This window comes from Ursus americanus, chromosome 28, assembly GCF_024610735.1.
Source record: "Ursus americanus isolate L20-20 chromosome 28, mUrsAme1.1.p, whole genome shotgun sequence".
NCBI lineage: Eukaryota > Metazoa > Chordata > Mammalia > Carnivora > Ursidae > Ursus > Ursus americanus.
In genome coordinates, this window is record NC_142154.1 from 5289743 (window position 1) to 5311245 (window position 21503).

Genomic DNA, 21503 nt, shown 5'->3' on the forward strand with positions numbered 1-21503 from the left:
GGGCTCTGAGCTGGGTCTCGCGCGCTGGGCGTGGGAAACGCTCGCTCTCCGACCGGCGGTGGGGTAGCTGTCTGCGCGTGCGCCGGGTCTCGGCGGAGCCTGGAGGGACGTCCCTCCCGCGCCGCCCCGCCCCAAGCCGGAGGCAGAGTGTCCGCCCCACCCCGTCCCCGCGCTGTTTGGATTCGAAGCTCTGGCCGCCGCCCGGAGGCCGCCGGAAGGGGGCGAGAACCGCAGCCAGCGGGAAGGGCAGGAACCGGCTCGGCGGGAAAGCCCGGCGCTTTAACTCGTTTCCCTCGCGCGGGCAGATGGCGAGCCCGGAGCTAATCTTTGGTGGCAGCCTTCCCCACGTGCGGGAAGCCGCGCCCTCGATGGCAAGGGGAGGAACCCTGCACCCCTAGCTCACGGCCCGGGCCCCTTTCTAGACATCGGTCGTATTTAATCTCCACGACTTCCCCGTTTGGTATCATCGCCGTTTTACTTAGGAGAGAACCGTCTGTGAAAGGCTTGAGGGACTTGGTCAGGTCACATGATTGACACACAAATGCAGATCACCGGTGTGATGATTCTTTCACACAGGTTCAAGAACCTCCATGGTTCTTTCAAAATACAGGGGTTTATATGGTTAGTTGTAAGAAAACTTTAAAACTCAAAATCGACATCAAAGCCCTTTTGTATCCTTTTTTCGCGGAACATATGCTACATCCCTAAATGCTTATATATAGCTTTGTTTTCCAGTGATTCACAGTTGCATGATATCGTGGCTGGAAGTATCTCTTAATTCAACTGTTTTGCTATCAATGGATATTTAGGTTGTAATTTTTACAAATAAATGTCTTCATACATAAATCCGCATCTCGCATTATTTTCTTACATTTGATTCCTAGAAGAGTAGCTACTGAACGCTCTTTCCAGAAGGATTGAATTTATCCTTTCCACTAAGGAAGCCTTGCACCCTCAACAGCTCTGAGTATTACTGTCCTTTTAAATCTCTGCTAGTTTCACAGGCAGAAAGTTTTTTTTTTTTTAAGATTTTATTTATTTATTCGACAGAGATAGAGACAGCCAGCGAGAGAGGGAACACAAGCAGGGGGAGTGGGAGAGGAAGAAGCAGGCTCATAGCGGAGGAGCCTGATGTGGGGCTCGATCCCCTAACGCCAGGATCACGCCCTGAGCCGAAGGCAGACGCTTAACCGCTGTCACAGGCAGAAAGTTATTCCCTTGTTTGATCTGCACTTGCTGGATTATAGCTGAAATCGCACATTTTCCCGGAGTGTATTGGCAATCTATGACTTCTGTGACTCCTTTTCATTTGCCTTTTCCATGAAGAAAAAGTAAAGGATGCTTGTTTGCTTCACCTGCAGGACCCTGTTTCTCTCACTCTAAGAAGGATTTAATTGGAGCTTTCAACATCCTTTAACTTGTCAGCAGCACGCCAAACATTCCCACAGCTGACGGAGTGAGCCGCAGACACCACTTTTTAAATTTATTTGCGTTTTGTTGATTAACTTGGAAGTTATTCAGAAAGCTTCAAAAAGTTGTGATCTTCAGGCATGTTCCCAGGGCCAGCATCGTAAGTCCCCAGAGATAAGACAATTTTGCTATCATGTCCTTTGCACTGTAGTTCTGAAGCCAATGAAGTCATAGAACACTGGAAGGTACGCACCCAGAGCATATACCCAGCATGTAAAACACTGTGTGATGTGTGTTTAAATTAGGACCGTTACAGGATTGGACAGCACTGTTCTAGAACGTAAGTGCAGTGTGCTGCCACAGTCAATTCCCTTGGTCACAGAATCGTCATCTGACTGCCACATATATTTATTTATTTATGAGAGAGACAGAGAGAGAGGGAAAGCACGAGCAGGGGGAGGGTCAGAGGGAGAAGGAGAAGGAGACCCCCCACTGAGCCGGGAGCCTGATGTGGGGCTCAATCCAAGGACCCCAAGATCATGACCTGAGCCAAAGGCAGACGCTTAACCGACTGAGGCAGGCGCCCCCCGACACATATTCTTTATACAGACTAACAGCCCTGTCGGCAGTGTCTTTGATCTCGCACACTAGCTTCACATAAAAATTGTAAGAATTCTGATGTAAAAATTGTAAAAATTCTAGAGGCGTGCATTTTCTTTGGAATATGCACCGACACAGCACTCCTCTGTGGAAAGAATAGTTTTGATGATCCAACAACCCAGATTTGGATCTTTCCTTTAGTAAGTGGCAGACAGGAAGCAGAGGGATTGGGAGGGACAGTTGCAAAAACCCGGGCAAAAAATAGTAAGGCTCTCTGGCATGGGGATGGTGAGGAGAGGAAGAGCCAGAAACATTTAGAAATAATGGGTAGTGGGACCAGCTGAATGTGGGGGATAAAAGAAAACATCTGAGGTCAAGGTTGTAATTTCTTTCATAAACGAAACTTGGGTAGATGATGAAGGTGTCAACTACACGAATACAGGAAGAGGAGCAGATCGGGGGGTTCAAAGTGAGGACAGGAGGTTCAGTTTGAGAGTTTCTTTTAGACATGTTGAGTTTGAAGGGCCTGTGGAACTGACCCCGTTGGAAATACTAGCGTGAAGCTCTGCAGGAAGTAGAAGGCTTGAGATCTGGAAGCAGCTGACAACAAAGGACAGAGAGGGGATAGGCAGAGACAAGTAATCCAAGGAGACGGAAGCACACCCCGGCAGACCACACGAGGACGACAAAAGAGTCTCATGGAAGGTGAACAGCGGAAAGGAAAAGCAGTTATCAGGGAGGTCAAGTTAGAGGAGGACCAAAAAGAGACTGATGGATGTGATTACAGTTCACAATTTTTAAAAGGTCAGGGAGAGAAAGACCACTAAAATCAGCAATTGAGGGGGCACTGGTGACCTTTTTAGGAGCACGGTGTGCTGATGCCGGACCCTGCTCTAATAGGACACAATCCTTCATTCTGCAGTAAGAGACAACAGCTTAATACTGAAGTGCCTCCTGGAGTTAAAACAGTAACAAACTCATCTTTTCTAAAGTATAATGAATCACGGAGAGGCACCTGGCTGGCTCAGCTGGTAGAGCGCATGACCCTTGACCTCAGGGTCATGAGTCTTAGCCCCACGCTGGGCAAAGGTTTCCTTAAAAAAGTAAAGTACGGGGGCGCCTGGGTGGCTCAGTCGTTAAGCGTCTGCCTTCGGCTCAGGGCGTGATCCCAGGGTCCTGGGATCGAGCCCCACATCAGGCTCCTCCGCTCTGAGAGCCTGCTTCTTCCTCTCCCACTCCCCCTGCTTGTGTTCCCTCTCTCACTGGCTGTCTCCTTCTCTGTCATGTAAATAAATAAAATCTTCAAAAAAAAAAAAAAGGTAAAGTACAATGAACCGCAGAATTTTAGAATTGGAAGGGTGCTTACTGATCGCCTATCTAATCCATCCCCGTCATTTGCAGCTGAGGAAACTCTGGGGCAGGGCACGTGTCAGGAGAGAAGCAGACCAGGCCCAGAGCTACCGCAGAGTCCAGACCACAGAACCCATGAAGCGCCCTGGGCTTCGCTACGAAGACGGAAGTGTGTGTCGAGAACTAAACATGACATTGGAGAGTAGAGGCTTTATTTACAATGATACTCAAACAGGATTTAGCAAAAGATACCTCTTCCTCCTCGCATCTTTTCAGCACAAGCTGTACTCCATACACAAAACAGGGAGACATATGCTGGGGGCTGGAAGTGAGCGCTCTCCTCAGATAACTTCTCTAACTCCCGAGTAAGTTCGTGCTCCCCGGCTCTTAGTAGGGTAGTTGGTGGACACTTGGTTAGCAGCTGGGACCAAATTCTTGCATCCCGTTGGGAAATGTGTCCAGGGAAGACATCAACCCAGCAGGGAGAACGTCAGGCTTTCACCTCACTCATGGCTTCCATGAGGCGAGCACTGTTTGTGACTGCCGTTGTCAGGAAAATGAACCTGTACCCTATGGAGTCAAAAATACATGACTAAGAGCAGATGAGGCCCCCCCCGCCCCAGCCCGGTTCAGCCCTCCAGTTCCACAGCCCCGGCTGCACCAGCGCAGCAGCTAACAGTGCCACGCTCTCGGGCATGACAATGACATGCCGCGCTGGGTAGAACTGGGCTCCCCGCTCCTGAGCCCGCAGCTAGACCACAGCAAGTGGTGCCCAGGGACCCGTCGAGAAGCCTTCTGAGCACCGCCCTCTGTCCCCCGGACCCCCTTCCTGGTCTCTCTTACCTTTCTCCCTGCCCAGGAACCGGAGGGCTGAGATCTCCGAGAACGTGCAACCACCCAGGAACACCACCAGGATGAGGCGCAAGGACTCGCTGGAAGCCTTGTCTTCCTTGGTCATGTCTGCGCAGATCGGCCCGACTCAGCTCTTCCCTGGCGCGCCGGCGCTGGGGGCGCCCCCGGCCCCCTGTCCTGTCCCAGCCGTCCCCTCCCACCCTGGCCGCAGGGCCGGCACTGCGCACCTGTGAAGGCCAACTCGCCGCAGTTGAGCAGACGCACCACCTCGTCCAGACCCTGCCAGCTCCGCCGCTCCAGCACCTGGGAGGCACGAGCAGGGGGTTCGAGTCTGAGACTCTGTCCGGCTGAGGAAGGGAAGGTCGCAGCGGCCAGACTGTCACGTCTCGTTAGTTCCTGGGGTGGTGGAAGGTCGGGACAGGCCAGGGACCAAGGGAAAGCAGAGAGTGAAACACGGATGGGGGCGGCTCGCTTATTCTCACCTGCTCAATGAGTCGGCAGCTCAGGGGCACATAAGCCCCACTGAAGACGTAGGCCATGTCCCGTGGCACTTTCAGATCGTACTCGCCGTCCACACGTGGGATCTAAAGGGCAACGGGGACTATGTGAGGCACGTGACAACTCCTCTCTCCAGCTTTTTACACGGTCAGAGAAAAGCACATCCCAACCAATAGGCCTTATTTCAGCTAAAGGGAAAACTGGTAAAAGCCCTAAAGCTTTTGTTCAGTACCCACCGATTTTCCTGAACGAGCTCCCCAGGCTCCCTACGAAGAGCTGGAAAGAAAGATGCCCCACTGCCGATCGCCTGGTGACAGGGGACATGTCTGTCACTGATGTGGCACTCGGCCCATCCTCTGGCACTGGTTTATTATCGGTTTATTAAGTGAATGAATCTTTGTGTCTCGTCTCATCATTAAATTAAGCTTATGCTATGATGCTACCGAACGAAAGGCTCTTTATAAAAACAAAACAAGGAAGTGATGTTGGGGATTCAGAGTACTCCGCAAAGGCCTGGACCCACGGCTCCCCATCCATCCCGAATCTACGTACCAAATTCAGCTTCTTGCTGAGGGCACGGAAATTGCTCTTCTTGGCCAGAGAACTGAAGGCATCAGTAATCTTTCCTGGGAAGGAAATCTGTGCTGGATTTCATCGAAGAGCGACGGATTCCTGACCCTGCCCCAGGTGACACCACTCAGGAAATGACAAATAGCAGGACCTTACAAGTAACAGGACCGCTCACATCTCAAGGCCCTCCTCAAAGCCGTTCACCTAAAATTCCCTGGAACTGATCAAGACACTCTCCACCCTTCACCCCACCACAGTCTTCCTGCGGGGTCCCAGCCACCTGCTCAGCGCAAGCTCCAGAGTGACCCGAGCTCACTGGTGAGGTGCGTGGGGCTCGGAGTCAGCCGACCTGGGTTCAAATCTGACTTACTCACCGAGGGACCTTGAACAAGTCACTTAACCTCACTCAACCTGTTTCCTTCTCTAGAAAGTGGAGGTGATAAGCTTACGTTTGAGAGGATTACGTGAGAAACTGGTATCTACAGGTCTCGGCACATGGTAAGTGTTCAATAAAGGGAATGTGCTCCTGCTAGCGGAAGCAGCAGTAACGCCAGGAAGCGTGGAGAATCACGTCCTCCTTCCCCAGCTCGCTGCCTCCCTCCCACGGCACTCTGGCTGCTGCAAGAAGAGGGGACTCCGGCTGAGGAAGTGCTCCCTGCTCACCTGCAGCCTTGTCCGTCACCAGCTTGCTCACTTTACTCTCCACAGCTGTGAGGGTGTCCCCCGGGGCCTGCTCCGTGAGGAGCCCCGCTCGCCGCAGATTGGAGAAGGTTAGCAGGTGCTCGGGGCCATAGCTCTGAAGAAAATGCAATTCAGCCATTTACCGAGCATCCACCACACCAAGGTCTACCTCTGTCAGGTGATATGGAGGTGAGGGACAGAAGGGCTATGCATCCTGTGCCCTAAAGAAATAACCAAACACCAAAGGAGAAAGAGAAAAGCACGAAACTATGAGAGAACAGAGAAGGTCGTTGATGTGAGGGTGCTAGGGAGGGCTTCACTGATGTGGTAAGACTAGAGAAAGACCTGGAAGGAAAGCCATATCAACCCCTCACAAGACGCAAAAGCGAGGAAGAGCCCCAGGGGTGAGAACTCAACCCCTGGTCCGATAGCTCTATGGCTCCAGCTCTCCAGCACTGGCCACCCACCAAGAGAGCAGGGAGTGGGGGAGACAAGGGCAGTGGGAGGGTCTCTGCATGCTGAGAGGCTGACTGTGCCGAGACGCTCTAAGAGGGAGGCCAGATCGGGAACAAGATGGAGATGCAGACAGGAAAGGGGCCATTTCTTCTGCCTCTTTCAGAAGTGTCCAATGACCTCCCTCCACCCAGATCCCTCCGGAGTGCACTCTTCCGGCCTTACCTGCAGATACTGTGTTTTCAGAGATCGGTAATCCTTGGGAATCAAACCTGAGGGTCAGGAAGACAAGACAGGTTCACGCGAACACCAGCTGAGGTGTCCTGAAATCAACAGCCATACCAACCCACCCACCTACCCTCTTGCTCCCCAAACCACCCTTATCAGGAGGAAGGATTCAGTAAATGTTAACCTTGCATCCAGCCAGTTGATTCTAAACTGACTCCTAAATTTAAGCTTGTTTATCGGTGGGGATGGTGGAGGGATGGGGCAGGAGGGAGGCGAAGGGACTTGGGCACATTGCTTCCTGGCTTGGGGCCAGAGCTACTGCAAACTGCTTTACAAGCTACCGAGGAATAGGACAAGTGTTCGGATGAGGTCAGGGAGTGCAGTCTGAGGTGCTTTCCTCCAGTGAGGTATGAAGAACGGGCGTCAAGTCACGGGGACGAACAGCACAGCACAGGGAGGACCGCCAATGGTACTGTACTAGCTGCACTTGTGGGGAGCCCAGCACAACTCCACACTTGCCCCATCCCTGTGCTGTACACCTGAAACTCATGTTCCATCGTGTGTCAACTCTACTTCCAATCAAAACAACAACAAAAAACAGGTGAAAAGGTTGCATAAACAGGTTGAAAGTTGTGCCACAGAAAGTTGCAGAATCTGAGCTTTTGGAAATGTTTACAAAATCGTATGGCTGTCCCCTTTTCCTGGACTGTCTCTTTATTATGAAAGCTCGTGGAAGGTGGGCGGCCAGATGGAAGAGAGAGAGAAATGCCACTCTGCACTGAGCCTCTGCAGTCCTAAGATGTGTCAGCACTTGTCCCGGGGGGGGGGTGCGGGGGGCGCTGGGTGTGGTCCTACTCAGGGTTGGGACACTAAATGACCCCAGGCCCTCGGGATGTCTCACTCCGAACAAAGATCGCTTTATCTTCCGGGGAAAGAATCCACGCAGTTACTGGGAAACGTTCTGTCTGCTAGGATATTATCTCTGTCATTCAAAATGAATCCTTCTATCCCTAAGGTGCAGTTTTTCAGTCTGGCGTCTCTGGTTCCAGGGGCTCACCATTCTCCGTGATGGACAGAAGGCACATGAGGCGAAGGCTTTCTATAGGCGACACCTGCACGAGAAGAAAGTCCTAGAGAATTCTGTGACACATGGTCTTCTCTCCTCTTCCTTCTGTGGAGGCCAAGCCCACCGTGACACACGGTTCCCAGCAACCCCGGCCACCCGCTCACCTGCCGGTCTATGTGTTCTTCGATGTAGCTGGTGCTCTCCCGGATGTTGAAGCCCTCCAGCAGCGCTGTGAGGAAGCAGAGGAGGGCCCGTTACGGCAGAGGCAGCTTAGCTGTTGCCAACAGCATCTCCCCATCTTTCTCCATGCTTGGGGGGAGGTTAAGGGACCCCCGGACTTCTGCAGGAACTAGCATCCCACCCAGCCAGCATCAGCTGGAAGGAGCCCAAGAGCATCTCTGCTGGGTGGGGCGGTGCTGGGAGCAAGGGAAGCAGAAGCATGGGAAGGAGGCGGGCACGGCCCCCACAGCTACCATGCTCAGTCTTGATGAGCTCCTGGAAGTCCTGCTTGGTCTTCTTCTTCATGATGGATTCACAGGCCCCGATATCTGCAGACAGGACAAAAAGCAAGCTGACATATTCCCGGTTCCAGTAGGATATGCCTTTATTGTCCAGAAGAATAAAAACGTTTTTAAAGATTTTATTCACTTATTTGAGAGAGAGAGAGAGAGGGAGACCATGAGTTGCGGGAGGGGCAGAGGGAGAAGCAGACGCCCCACGAGCAGGGAGCCCCACGGGGACTCGATCCCAGGACCCTGAGATCATGACCTGAGCTGAAGGCAGATGCTTCACCGACTGAGCCACCCAGGCGCCCCAAGAGTAAGAAGTTCTTAAGGCAAAATGCAGAAGTGCTTCTTCCCACTTCAGACGAAACGAGACCACGACGTGCTGGGTAAACAGCATTCCACCCCAGGGCAGATCTCTGCAGCAGACCCTCGCCCTCCGCTCAGGCTGAAACCTACGGACGCTCAGCAGGCGGTGCTCCTGTTTCAGTCCCTTGAGCTCCTGGGACACGAAGTTCTTCATCTGCTTGATGTCCATGCCTCTCCGGCGCTGGGGGAGGTCCCCATAAGGTCAGCCTCTCCTGCCGTCAGACATGCACGGCCACCACCCTCCCTCAGCTTCCCCCCGATTCCAGGAGGAAAGACAGGGGGCTGTCATCCTATCAGAAGGAAGCCAAAGGGCAGCAGCCTTGGGAAGCCACTGGGGAAACAACACGGAGGAGCCCGGGCTTGGAGCCTCACGTCATACTGAGCTTGCAAGTTCCGGGCCTTCTGGCTCAAAAAGCCAAAGACGTTGGAGAAGTGCTCATTACGAATCTCACTAAACACCTGCAAGGGGAACAAGACAGCAACAGCTTACCAGAGAGAACCCTAACCAGTCCCTCCTCCCTCAGTAGTGCAATGGGAGCACAAGAGGAGTGCCCGGCTGTTCTAGCAAAAGCAGAGGAAGCTGAGCTGTGTCACAAGTGTATGTCAAGCACCAGCTATTGGGTTCCAGGGTACGCTCGCTCCTGGGGGGGATCCCTCTCCCACAGGCTCAGCCTCCCCTCCCAGAGCCGGGCCCACGGCCTCGGGCCAACAGTGGCCCCAGGGTAATCCACAGCCAGCACCCATACCCTCACCTTGTCCTCAGCATTGAGTAGAACCTTTAAGCTCCTGTCAGAGGATGTGACTTCTGGGCCAAAGTCGACACTCCCTTTGAGAGCAGAGGGAGCAGCTATGAGGACCTCCAGGGAGGCCTTCCCTCTCCTCCCCTTTCCTGAACTGCATTCAAAGTCCCCCAAACTATCCGGAAGCCAGCAGTTTGTTCCGAGTCTGAGGCTCTCCCACAAGCCCTGCCCCCTGCGGGAGGCCCCGGGAGCTGAGGACCCCCTCCACCTCGCCAAGATGCCACTTACCACACTTGATGCGGAAGGTGTCGTCCACCAGGCCCTCGTAAACCACCTGGGAGCAAAGGGCCGTCACGAAGTCCACATCTGAAACCGAGATCCCTGGCCGTGAGGGTCCTCCCTTTCCTACGCGGCTCCCCAGTTCACTCGGCATCAGCTCCCGGGCCTCCACGGGGCCCAAGCGCTGTGCTCCCGATCAGCGCGGCCATTCACAGCCCCGACCTGAGGATCCTAACTGGGCCACCACGTTGGCCGGATCCCCATGTCTTCGAGGGTCCGGAGACGACAGGAGCGCTGAGCATCGTTTACCTCTGTCCAGGAGGAAGATGTGTCCAATCTCCGGCCTTCGGCCCTTGGTTTCGCCATCCTCCTCCTCCTCCAGTTTCCTCCACAATTCGTAGGACATCTGCCAGGGACCAAGACATTCTCAGTCTCGTGTCCAGGTCCCTGCTGCAGCCCACACCTACTGAAGCCAACTCCTTTCCATGTGACACCTCTCCTTGACCCCAAGAGGGGAGCTAATTATTAACACCACTACCCACTGCACTCCCATCTGTGCCCACCCCTCCCAGCCTTCCCCCTGCCGATGAAGGACTATCTCTGCCCCCGGAAAAGACTTAGGAGTGCTATCTGGAGGTCCCGGCTCTTGCCTCTCTGTCAGTCACACAAGTCCTCCTCTCTGAGGAACTCTTCTAGAACAATAAAAGCAAGCTAAAGAATATAGCTCTGATCACAGATGCTCCTGGGCACGCCACGGTAGGCAGAGAATGGGTACGACGGGGCCATCGGGACCGCAGCACCGCCAGCACCCACCTTGCTGCACCTGCCAATCCCGTAGCAGTTGGGGAAGGGCCCGTAGAGAGTGCTGAGAAGGTGCAAGGCCTGCGCCACAGTGTTGATCCAGCGCTGGTCTCCTTCCTGCAGGAACCAGACGGGCCACAGAGATATGGCTCAGCCCAACGGACCCATCTGGAAAGGGGCTAGCCCTCGCAGCCCGGGAGCAGGAAGGCCGGGTGTGGGGACTGCCTGAAGGCTCTCATTGTGACTGGCCCCAAAGGAAGTCCTGCAAAACACTCGCCCTCGTGATAAATTATAGGAATTACAGGAAGGTTATGTCCATGTTTCCAGCCCACACGGACCCCATGTGTGTCCCCACCTGTCGATGCCAAGACCCAAGGACCCTGCACTTACCAGGAAGTAGTCCCTGAAAAATTCTGGGAGCTCCATGCTCAACAGATCCACATCAAGAGGCAGCAAAGAAAAGGCCCATTCGTCACAGCTCACATCTGCGGGTACAGAGAGCATCAGCCTCCCGGCAGAAGGCACAGGGCTCCACACTGAGAGAGAAGGTCCGCCGTGGTGACGCAGAAATATCTGAGCGCCTGCCACATGCCCAGCCCTGCACTAAGCACGGACACTCAAAGAGGAGACAGTCTGTGCCTTAAAGGCGGTTCATGGTCAGATAACAAAAGGAGACGTGCACACCACGGCCTGTCCTACAATGTGAGAGGGGCATGTTCTCATTCGACTGCCGACCGGAAGTGCCGAGGAAACACTCATTCTAATCGACAAATACTGACAGAAAGCCACATCTGTGCAGGCACTAGGCCCAGCACTGGGGGTGCGGGAGTAGAACGGACATGCTCCCCATCGTCGGCGAGAGAGTCCCAATCTAGTGAGAGAGATACACACCAGACACATCTCATTACAGTTGTGCTCCAAAGAACAACAGCAATCTGGAAGCACGAATGTTTCAGAGATCGAACCGCAGCTACGCGGGGCCCAGGAAAAGTACAGGAGTATAGGAAAGACTTCCTTAAAGAAGCGACATTTACACTTAGAATTTGAGTGAGATTTGGGTATGAAAAAAAAAAAAAAAGCTGAGGTGGAGAATATTCTAGACCACAGGAAAAGCAAGTAGGAAGTGCCCACGGCTGGAGGGTAGAGTCAGGAGAAAGGAGGGAGCTGCACACAGTGAGGCTGAGGGGCCAGGAAGGGGCTAACAGCAGAAGGCCACCACCACCGAGGATTTTGGCGCCAGGGCGGGATCTCCAGCAGGGGGCATGGTGCCCAGGTCAGCGCTGAACGCAGAATGGAGGGAGGGAAGGCACATATTTTCCTTGTGGGAGTCTCAGAAAGGGGGGAATGGCAGCACCCGGGACCCCCTTCAGCCTTCCCTTCAGGGCCCTGTCCCGCTCCACGTAGTCAGGAACCTCCCCTGCCCCCAGGCCAACAGGTAGAGATGAGGGGCCCAGCGATATTTCCTCCCTTCTTCCCGCATGTTCTCCCCGTCTCCACTCACGGCCGCCTCCTCTCACCTCCAAAGACTCCCTCTTCTTCCAGCACCATCTCACAAGCATGAAACTGAAAGACAAAAGGGAGTGGTTGGTGACCGGCTTCTTCTCTGTTCTTTCCATCTCTCTGGCGTTCCTCCACAGTCACTGCTGAGGACAATACCTACTGAACCCAGTGACGACGACAAGAGAGCCTGGACTCTTAGGGACAACAGGAAGGACCACTGGGACCATCTAGCCCAGGGCTTTGTTTCCCTTTATCCACTTTATTTATGTATTAAGCCCACTGCTCTTGTCTCCCTGCGAGACTGGGAAGCCCCACAAAGGAGAAGGTATTTCAGCATCACCGAAAGGTGCACATGCAGCAGGCAGACATGGGGGGAAGGCAAGAGTGCACCTCAGAAACCAGGGGGTGAGCCGGGTGGCAGGGCAGGAGCAGTGCTGTGCAGCGAGGCCAGGGTAGGACATGTCCAGGAGACCCCTAGAGTCACTGAGAGAGGTCTGGGGGTCCACGGCACAGCGTATTTAAGGAGGGTGGTTTGTCCAAGAGAAAAGAACACAGAGGGACACAAGCGCTAAGGAAAGGGTTCTAGGGAACACCACAATTAAACGGGTGCACAGGGCAACTCCTGCGGAGCAGACAGAAAGATGACACGGAGGCGGGAACAGGGGGACGCAGCTCCTCTAAGGGCAGGAAAGGTCAGTCTCAGGAAGAACGGGCCACAGCGTCAAATGCCAGGGACATTAAGCAGGACGAGCAGCAAGCAGGCATCACTGGGTTTGACAACAGAGCCCTAGTGGGACTCGATTTAAAGGCGGGGGTGAGGACGCAGGAGCCATGGCAGCAAGAACTCTTGACACAAGTCTCCACACAACAGAAGGGAGAGCCCCTGACAGGGAGAAGACATGAAGCAGGGAGAGTTACTTAGAAGGGACAGACATGGGGCGCCTGGGTGGCTCAGTTGGTTAAGCATCTGCCTTCGGCTCAGGTCATGATCTTGGGGGTCCTGGGATCGAGTCCTGAATTGCACTTCCTGCTCAGCATGGAGTCTGCTTCTCCCTCTACCCTTCCCCTCTGCTCATGCACTCTCTCTCAAATAAATAAAATCTTAAAAAAAAAAAAGGGATAGACATGGTTGAAGACAAAGAGAAAGAATCCACCCAACAAAGCAAGACGGTAGAGAAGGAACGTGGGCATGGGGCCAGGACCACAGGTGAACCGGCGGATCGGGGAGGGAAGAGGCCAGGGTCACTTCCTCCTTTGAGGCAAGTGGGAAGAAGGCGACATACTTGGAGGCAGTGAGGAAGGAGGGAGGAGCACTCCCATTTGATAATGACGGTGATGGTAACAGCCGATGCGCATTATACATTTTACACGTGCGAGGCACTGTTGCTAGTGTTTTATCAGGATTACCTCTCCTGGTCCTCGTGATGACTCCACAAGATGCGGAAGATTAATCCTACGTGCTCCTTATTTTACTTAACACAGAAGAATCCAATTCACCCCTCACCCCTTTCTTTCTTTCTCTCTTTCTTTTTTTTTAAGTAGGCTCTATGCCCAATGTGGGGCTCAAACTCACAACCCTGAGATCAAGAGTCACGTGCTCTACAGACCGAGCCAGGCAGGGGCCGCATCCCTCACTCCGTTCTGTCAGTGAAACTGATAACAGCAGGCCCACTTTTAGTGCTAACTAATGGACTTCCAGAACCCAGATCGAAATCTGCCCATCTTCATAATTAACAAAAGGAGTCTCAGGAAGAGAGAGATTCCCTCTTCCCTACAGCTACTGAGGGAGACTGTCCTGCGATACAAAATTAGGTCAAAAAATCTAATTAGATGGGGCGCCTGGGTGGCACAGCGGTTAAGCGTCTGCCTTTGGCTCAGGGCGTGATCCCGGCGTTATGGGATCGAGCCCCACATCAGCCTCCTCCGCTGTGAGCCTGCTTCTTCCTCTCCCACTCCCCCTGCTTGTGTTCCCTCTCTCGCTGGCTGTCTCTATCTCTGTCGAAAAAATAAATAAAATCTTTAAAAAAAAATAAATGTTATTAAAGGAGCTGTGGCAATAAATTTTAGTTTTTGGAGTCTTATAAAGGCCCTTTTTTCAAATTATACTTCCAAGGAGAGATCTGTTTAAACAGGGAATGGAACAAGTTGGTTAACAGTTTCAAATAATCCTACAAGCCTCCCTCTTACACAGAAAAACAAAATTGATATTTCGATGAATTTTCTCTGTCTCACATCCTATCTAATTAGATTTTTTTTAGCTCTAATTAGCTCTTTCTTCTTATTCCTTCCATGTGATGAGAAAACAATATAAGCCTGTAATTTCACTAGATTTCCTAACAAAAACTAAAAGTCATTTAAATTAAAAGAGGCAAGTACTTGCCATTTGCAACAACGTGGATGGAGCTAGAGAGTATTATGCTAAGAGAAATAAGCTGGAGAAAGACAAATACCATAGGATTTCACTCATATGTAGAATTTAAGAAACAAAACAAACATGAAGAAAAAAAGAGGGAAACCAAAAATCAGACTCTTAACTAGAGAGAACTGATGGTCACGAGAGGAGAGGTGAGCGGGGGGAGGGGAGGAATGGGTGAAGGGGGTCAAGACTGCACTTATCGGGATGAGCACTGAGTGATGTACAGAACTGTTGAACCCCTATATCCCACACCTGAAACTAGCAGAACACTGTTAACTACATGGGAATTAAAATAAAAAACAGAATAAAATGTTCAGCCCTGTTGCCTTCCTCACCAGGGCTGAAAAAAAAGGTAAGTACTACTATCAACCCCATTTTATAGATGAGAAAACTGAGCCGCAGAGCAGTTAAATAACCTATCCCAGAGCACACAGGTAACAGGTGCTAACGCAAGGAGTCCCCCAGTTGGGCTTCAGCGTCTCACACTGAGCTACTGCTTCTACTTTCTCTGGAACTTTTTGGGAAAGACTGAAAAAGAATAAATCCTTGTCCTTTCAACTCGAATTTCTATCCGCTCTCCATGCGGCGTGCACCCCTTGGTACAGCCGCACAGGCCCGGGGCAGGCCGTGTGCGAAGACACAGTGCAGCTTGCTGACGCAGGGGTGAGAGCGGAGCTTGATGGAATCAGGGAACGGAGATGCCAGGATCACCAAACGCTACAACTCTTGAGCGAAAATAGACGCAAGAGACCTGGCCTGGCGATGCTAACTCACTGTGACTGCGGGCTTCGCTTCCCCCAGAGGCTCAAAGCTGGGGTCAGTGCAATGGTCTCCAAGCTCCTTTCTCGTGTAAGAAAGGGCCTTTGCAAAGTACCTGGCTATGGTTCTAGCAACCCAGGGGCAGCCGGCCACATGCCTTGGGTGAGCGTGGAGAAGTAATGATTTATCATTTATTGTGGAAGGGATAAAGGGACAAAATCACATGACGTAGTGCACATCACTCTACAGAAACGTGAGTTAGAAGGGGTACCCGGCAGGCTCTGCTTCAGAAGAAGTCTACATAGAGAACACCTCTCACACTCCACCATCTGTAACCGGCGCAGTTCGATGACAGAGCCTCTGCTAAACAATCAGGGCCACGTCAATGACAAGACCGTGACAGGTATTCTGTTCAGTCACACATAACTGGCTTGAGGGGAGACACAGCTATGCGCCCCAGTCCCTTCCCAGCCTTCTGTCCCGATCTACCTTCTCCTACTCCCGCCAGGACCCAAACTCACCTTCTGAGGGCTGAAGATCACTTTGTATTTTCGAGTTCGGCCAGCCAATTTGTCAGCATTGACAAGACCTACAGAAGGAAGGAAAGCAACCCAGAAAGCCATGGGCCATCTGTTAGACTGGAAGCAAAGACGCAGACATCGTCTCCGAGTGGTAGGGCCCATTCGAACCATCTCTTCTCATTAAAAGCTCCTATGGCCTAGGCCCTTCATCTTGGCACAGGTCTTAGGACTACATGTGGCGCCACGGCATACTCACTGGCAACGTATCGCATGTTCTTGATGCGGGGTCGGACCAAGAAGCACAACCTGCGGGAGAGAAAGTAAAAAAACAACAAAAAAAACCTCAGTGAAAAAAAAATCATGCAGTTGGTGATAGCAGCTTAGAAGAAACAGAAATGTCAGCTCTTCTGTCATTTGCCTTCCTCGCCAGGCCTATCGTTCTCATCCTAGCCAAAGCTATGCCCGCGCTCTCGGCCAACCACATCCCGCGCACAGAGGACTCCCTTCGACACCACTGGTACGCAGCCCACGGCGGCCCCAGGAGCTCCTGCTCTCCCATAATTTACAATCTATTGGGCAAAGTCAGATACACACGTATGGGGTACGTTGATAATCAACTGTTAAAAATAATACAAGAAAGTATATAAAATGGTGTTTTTCAAACGGGGGTTCATGGAGGTACTCTCCATGTATCTAGGAGATTTTTTTTCCTCTAAAGGAGCATGAACATTACTTAAGATAGAAAAATATAAAAAATAAAAATGGAGGCCAGGCTCTGTCACATGGGCTCTCTGTGACTATGTGCCAAGTGACCAGGACACACACTAAACACCATGGAAATCCAGAGGAGGAAGAAAGCACCCTGGACCGGAGTGGTGACACCGAGCTGCATGGAGGAGGTGGCGCTGGGCCCGGAAGGCCAGGCATTTTTTGCAGGAGCAGCGAGCGCAGGAGACAACGGCAGGCAGAGCGGCCAGGGGGCAAAGGCAACGCGCACACAGTTGGGCGGCGTGAGAAAGCGCGAGCCAGGGCGCCTGGCAGGCTCGGTCAGCGGAGCATGTGACTCTTGATCTTGGGGTCACAAGTTTGAGCTCCACGCTGGGCGCAGAGATTACTTAAATAAATAAAACTTAAAAAAAAAGAAAGAAAGAAAAAGAAAGTGTGTGTCAAGCAGAGGCTTGAGGGGACACACGACAGAGCAGACTAGAAGGCAGGGTGAGCCTCGCTGGAGGCCGCCTTGGAATCTGTGATGAGCCATCTGGACTTTAGTCAGTGAGTAAGGGAAGCCTTGTAGGTCCCTGAGAAGAGCATAATGAAGATACTTTTGAAAGATGAACCAATCTGGCTAGAGATGGCAGACTGGATTAGAGACAGGAGAGCACAGGGCAGGGATAAAGTGTGGAAGGGAGACCAGTTAAGAGGGCACAGCATAACCCAGGTGTGAACTTGCAAAAGTGCAGGGAGGTGAACCACCTCAGAAACATGGCGCCAGACCCCAGCCAAGGACAGACGGGAGGCAGAGGTGCGGGGACGTCCTCCAGCCTGGAGCCCAGACAGACTCCCCCAGACACTCACTGTTCATTGGAGCTGAGGGCTGGCTTGTTCTCCACCTTGTACAGCTTGTCGACTTCGTGTTGCTACAGAGAGAACCCAACAAGACAATGCATGTAAGTGTTTGGAAACCCGCAGCAGGACACAAAGAGGACTTCTGTAAGGGCTCCTCTTCGTGCTACTCCTGGGAATCAAACTGCCTCTCTGACAACCATCCTGCTGAACTTTCCTTAAACCGTCAACAGAAAAAAACCCCAAAACCAAACAATTAAAAACCAATCCAAACCACAGCATCAATCCCCCTTTATCCACCCAATTCAGCTTCCCTGCATTTTCCCTAAAAGGGCAGTCACTCATTAGTAATCCATATTGTTGATTAAAGAAAAACTGCTTCACGAGGAAAGAGGGGCCGAGTCCACTGGGAAAAGGGGCAGGTACCTTCAGGATGGAGACATTGGCGATCCGATCCAAAGGGCTCATGAGATCTGCCTCAATGAACAAGTCCTTTTTCCCTGGAAGCTGAAGGACACAGTATATTGAGTCACTCATAGACCACACACGCTCCCTCGGCTGAGAGCTTGTCCAGCCATCCACTTAATAAAAGCACAGACTGAGCTCTCAGTGTGGTAGGCAACATTCCATCACCCCAGCACCTCGTCTATTATCTGTATCCACAGCGGACGTTTCTTTACTCGCCTAGTTTGTCTTCTCAGTTTCTATGCCAGTGGAGAGCTATTTCACCTTCTCGAAGGTTAAGTCCTCATCACTCAACCACTCAACGCTCGCCCATGACCTTGTTCTGCATCATTGCTCTGTCCTCCAATCTGCCCCCCAGTCACCCCTATTGCCTGCTGAACAAAGCCAAACCAGACAAAGCCCCACTTTGCATCCTGCAACCCCTCAACTAACTGCCATCTCTTCCTAAGTAGCTCTTTTCTTCTAATTACAAAAATAACCCACGTTCAATGCAGAAGACTTAGCCCAGAACAGTCCAAACCCACCCACCCACTCTCCCACCCAAATCCCTGCCATCAGATTCCTGCTGTCTCACGTGTCCAGGGGAAGGAGGGGTCACACTGAGTGGCAGAGAGAGGGAAGTCATCAGAAGTTTGCTCTCAACTAGGCCTCGACAAATGGGTAGGGTGCTGGCAGTGACAGAAGATGGCGATTCAGCAAAGGCCGTGGCACAAGAACAGGCTGAATGGTAAGGACAGAACAAGCAATTTGGTTTGGCTGATGCATAAGGTAAGTGTAGGGCAGTGGTTCTCAAGCAGGGATGAGGACCTCGGGCAGTGTCTGGAGACATTTTTGGCTATCTGACTTGGGGCAAGGGGTTTGACTGCCATCTACTGGGTAGAGGTTAGAGATGTCGCTAAACACGGGACAGTCCCGCAAAGACAGCAAAGAATTAACCTGCCCCAGATGTCGGTGGCACTGAGGCTGGGAAATCTTGATGTAGTGGATCGGTGGGGGACAGGATTGAAACAGCTGACTGGAACTGGAGCATGTAGGACCCCAATGTCAGGTTAGGGAGTTTGGCGTCAATCCTCTATGAACAAGGGAAAACAGAAAGCTTTTGCCCTTGAAGCATCCACTCAGCTGGAAGTTTTAGTTAGATCACTGGGCACTGTGGGTACAATGGATTGGAGGCGTGAGAAACTGAGGCAGGGAGTCCACTTATGTGGTTAAAGCAACAGTCAGGCAGCCCAAGCATGTAGCCATGAATGAGGACCTGATTGAAGCTGGTGGTGCTGTGAACAAAAATACGGTAAAGGTACACGGAATGTGTAAGAGAAGTTTTTAAATAACTGAAAGAAATTAACAGTGTCACCAGCGCTTGTATCTATTTTTTCTCTTTATACTTTCTCTTATCTTCTACCTTCTCTATAATGTGTGTTACTGTATAATCTCTAAAGTTGGGTGTGAGGAAATATCCTTGGGACTTAGCGACTGGTTCAGTTAACTATGGGGGGGGGGGGAGTCAAAGACGATTCTGAGGGCTCGAGCCTGAACAGCAGTGCCCGTCAACAAGAATTAAGTCAGAAGTCAGTTTGAAGAGCAAATTATTGCACAGAAACCTGCATCGGCCATGGTGAGTCACCCTTGTGGCCACTCCTCCCAACCTCCACGTACAGGTCCCTGTCCTTGGTCTCATTTACTCTTTCACGTGCTTCTCACCTGTAAGCGACTTTAACTAGCATCTCTTTTCAATTCTCACACGTTTGAGCATCTTTTGCGTGCCAATCACTGTACTACCACTATGGGGCATATAAAAGAGATACAAAATTTGGTCCCAGACCCCCTGAGGTTCTCTGAGGTTCTTCCAAGTCCCCATCTTCAACCAGCTGCAGCTCTATGATTCTATCTGCTGGCTGTTAAAAGCAGTATTTCCTACTAGCATCTTCACCCTTTCCAAACCCAAACTAATCAGCCCCTTCCTCTAATTCTTTTTTTTTTCATTTAATTCAATGTTCATTTAAAAATATTTACTAAACACATGCTATGTGCTTGACTCTAAGCTAGCTACTCCCTAGGTACACAGTGCTGCATAAAACAGACATGTTCCCTGTCCTCAAGGGTCTTCTAATCTAGTAGGGAACGTGGACATTTAAATAAGTAAATATACATATAACGCATTACAACTACAGCATTGTTTTCCTAGTAACACAAGGTAAAAAATCTCAAACTCAGCTTTGCTTCTCTCTCAACCTTTACAATCAGTAAATCTTTGAGTCTTCTTTCACCATGACTTAAAAATCCATCCTTTCCCTTCGTTCCCACTGTCACTAATTTCACCTGATCTATGGTCTCCTAACATTCTTGTTCCCCATTCACCCCACTCCACACATGGCTATTAGAATCATCTTCATTTTTTTTTTAAGATTTTATTTATTTATTTGAGAGAGAGAGTACAAGCTGGGGGGAGGGGCAGAGGGAGAGGGAGAAGCAGGCTCCCCACTGAGCAGGTAGCCTGATACCGGACTCAACCCCAGGACCCCAGGATCATGACCTGAGCCGAAGGCAGCTGCTTAACTGACTGAGCCACCCAGGCACCCCTAGAATCATCTTCAAGTATTGCTTCACCCCTTAAGTGGGGAAAGAAAACCTTCAGTGGCTGCCTAATGCCTACTGCGTAACTTCTCACTGCTCTCTTCCCTGTATGTGCCTTCTCCTTCCCTGGTTCCTCAACTTTGCTTCTACCAACCAGTCCATCTGCCTGAACACGCGCCCCCATCTCCAAGGAAAATACGCTTATTCTTCACAATCCAGCTCCTTAAAATTCCTAGATCACTCCAACTAGAAATGACTGCTTATTCTGAATGCTCCCGGCACCCTAGGTATCACCCATTTACCACACGATACCCCGTGTGTGCTAATCTGTGTTTCATAGGCTCCTACTGGAGTAGATCCTTAAGGACAATGATGTCTTAACCATCGTTCCATCCCCAGTGATGCGGGGCACGAGTGGTGCCTCCCTTGCCTGTACCAAAAAGAAGTGACTTCATTAACTCTCTGCCAGGTCCCAAGCAGCTCTTACTGCCCTCTGGTTTTCCTCCCTAAATGCTTCATTTTGGACCTGCCACAGAAGCTCCAAGGACAAGACCAAGGGCCTGGAAGATCAAGGGGACTCCGCCAAGGAAGAACTACGCGTCCACTGAGTGCTAAACTGTTGATGCAGAAAAGGCCCCAGGTGTGGCGGGCACTGACCTGCTCCAGCAGATAGATGAGCTGGTCTCGGGCCAGCCTCTTGAGCATGGAGAAATCAGGCAGCTCTGGGGCGTCCGGCCGATGGGGGAAAGCCATGGCAGCGGGCACCGGAGCAGCGGGGTGGAAGAAGGACGACGCCCTCCACTCAGAGAAGGTCGGCAGCAGCCCAGGGTAAGCGCAGGGCGGCGCTCCTGAAGGCCTGGGCACGGTTCGAAAGAGCCCCCGAAGGGGCCCTCGCTCCTGCGCTCGAATGAATGGCCACCCTTCGGTCAGACAGCCACAGTCTCGGAGGACCCGCGTCCGGATCAGCAGCCGCAGTACCGACCCGCCCCTCCCTGGTCCACTCCGCCGGTAGCCAGGATCCCTGTCTACACCCACAGATTTCGCGGCGTGCGGAGAAAACCCCGCCTCCTGCCAGAGAGAGAAGCTACTTCCTAGACCTCCCGGAAGTCCCGTGCGCTCAACCAGCGCTTAGCCTACCGGGACGGGGAAGGCGCCCTGGAAGGGACATTCCAAAACGGGAGGCAACGGGTCAGCCTTCCAATTTCATACCGGCCCAGCGGAGAGTGTTACCCTCATAAGGATTCCACCTTCAACTAATCTTTAAGGCTACACCCAATTCTCCTAGCTTGCTCAAGCGAGGGTTGG

The 21503-nt window shown here is 51.8% G+C and overlaps 1 protein-coding gene across 5 annotated transcripts; it reads right to left on the reverse strand.

The window, feature by feature from the left end:
* Positions 1 to 3555: 3555 nt before the first annotated feature.
* VPS33B (VPS33B late endosome and lysosome associated) lies at positions 3556 to 21285 on the reverse strand. Of its 5 annotated transcripts, XM_045813089.2 has the most exons (24): positions 20856 to 21285; positions 18199 to 18344; positions 17586 to 17666; positions 17172 to 17233; positions 15853 to 15902; positions 15597 to 15664; positions 11918 to 11963; positions 10791 to 10885; positions 10413 to 10517; positions 9909 to 10005; positions 9609 to 9686; positions 9333 to 9406; positions 8953 to 9039; positions 8671 to 8761; positions 8182 to 8256; positions 7873 to 7937; positions 7700 to 7754; positions 6640 to 6686; positions 5944 to 6076; positions 5263 to 5336; positions 4695 to 4796; positions 4440 to 4608; positions 4204 to 4320; positions 3556 to 3930 (listed from the first exon to the last, which is right to left on the reverse strand). In XM_045813089.2, exons 2-24 carry the CDS (start codon positions 18247 to 18249, stop codon positions 3851 to 3853), a joined length of 1902 nt encoding a protein of 633 aa, XP_045669045.1. In that variant the 5' UTR covers positions 18250 to 18344; positions 20856 to 21285; the 3' UTR covers positions 3556 to 3850. The 5 variants fall into 5 exon arrangements, 4 of the variants coding, with proteins under 4 accessions (XP_045669045.1, XP_045669046.1, XP_045669043.1 ...); XM_045813090.2 differs by lacking the exon at positions 18199 to 18344 and having other exon boundaries at positions 4440 to 4515; XM_045813087.2 differs by lacking the exon at positions 18199 to 18344.
* Between the last annotated feature and the right edge of the window lie 218 nt (positions 21286 to 21503).

Excerpts from the sequence above, each read along its gene's own strand:
- VPS33B (XM_045813087.2), bottom strand. The coding sequence starts at position 20,951 with ATGGCTTTCCCCCATCGGCCGGACGCCCCAGAGCTGCCTGATTTCTCC. Across the intron at positions 15,665-15,852 it reads GAACATGCGATACGTTGCCA|GTCTTGTCAATGCTGACAAA; the intron begins GTGAGTATGCCG and ends TTCCTTCTGTAG. Across the intron at positions 7,755-7,872 it reads AAGAACACATAGACCGGCAG|GTGTCGCCTATAGAAAGCCT; the intron begins GTGAGCGGGTGG and ends CTTCTCGTGCAG.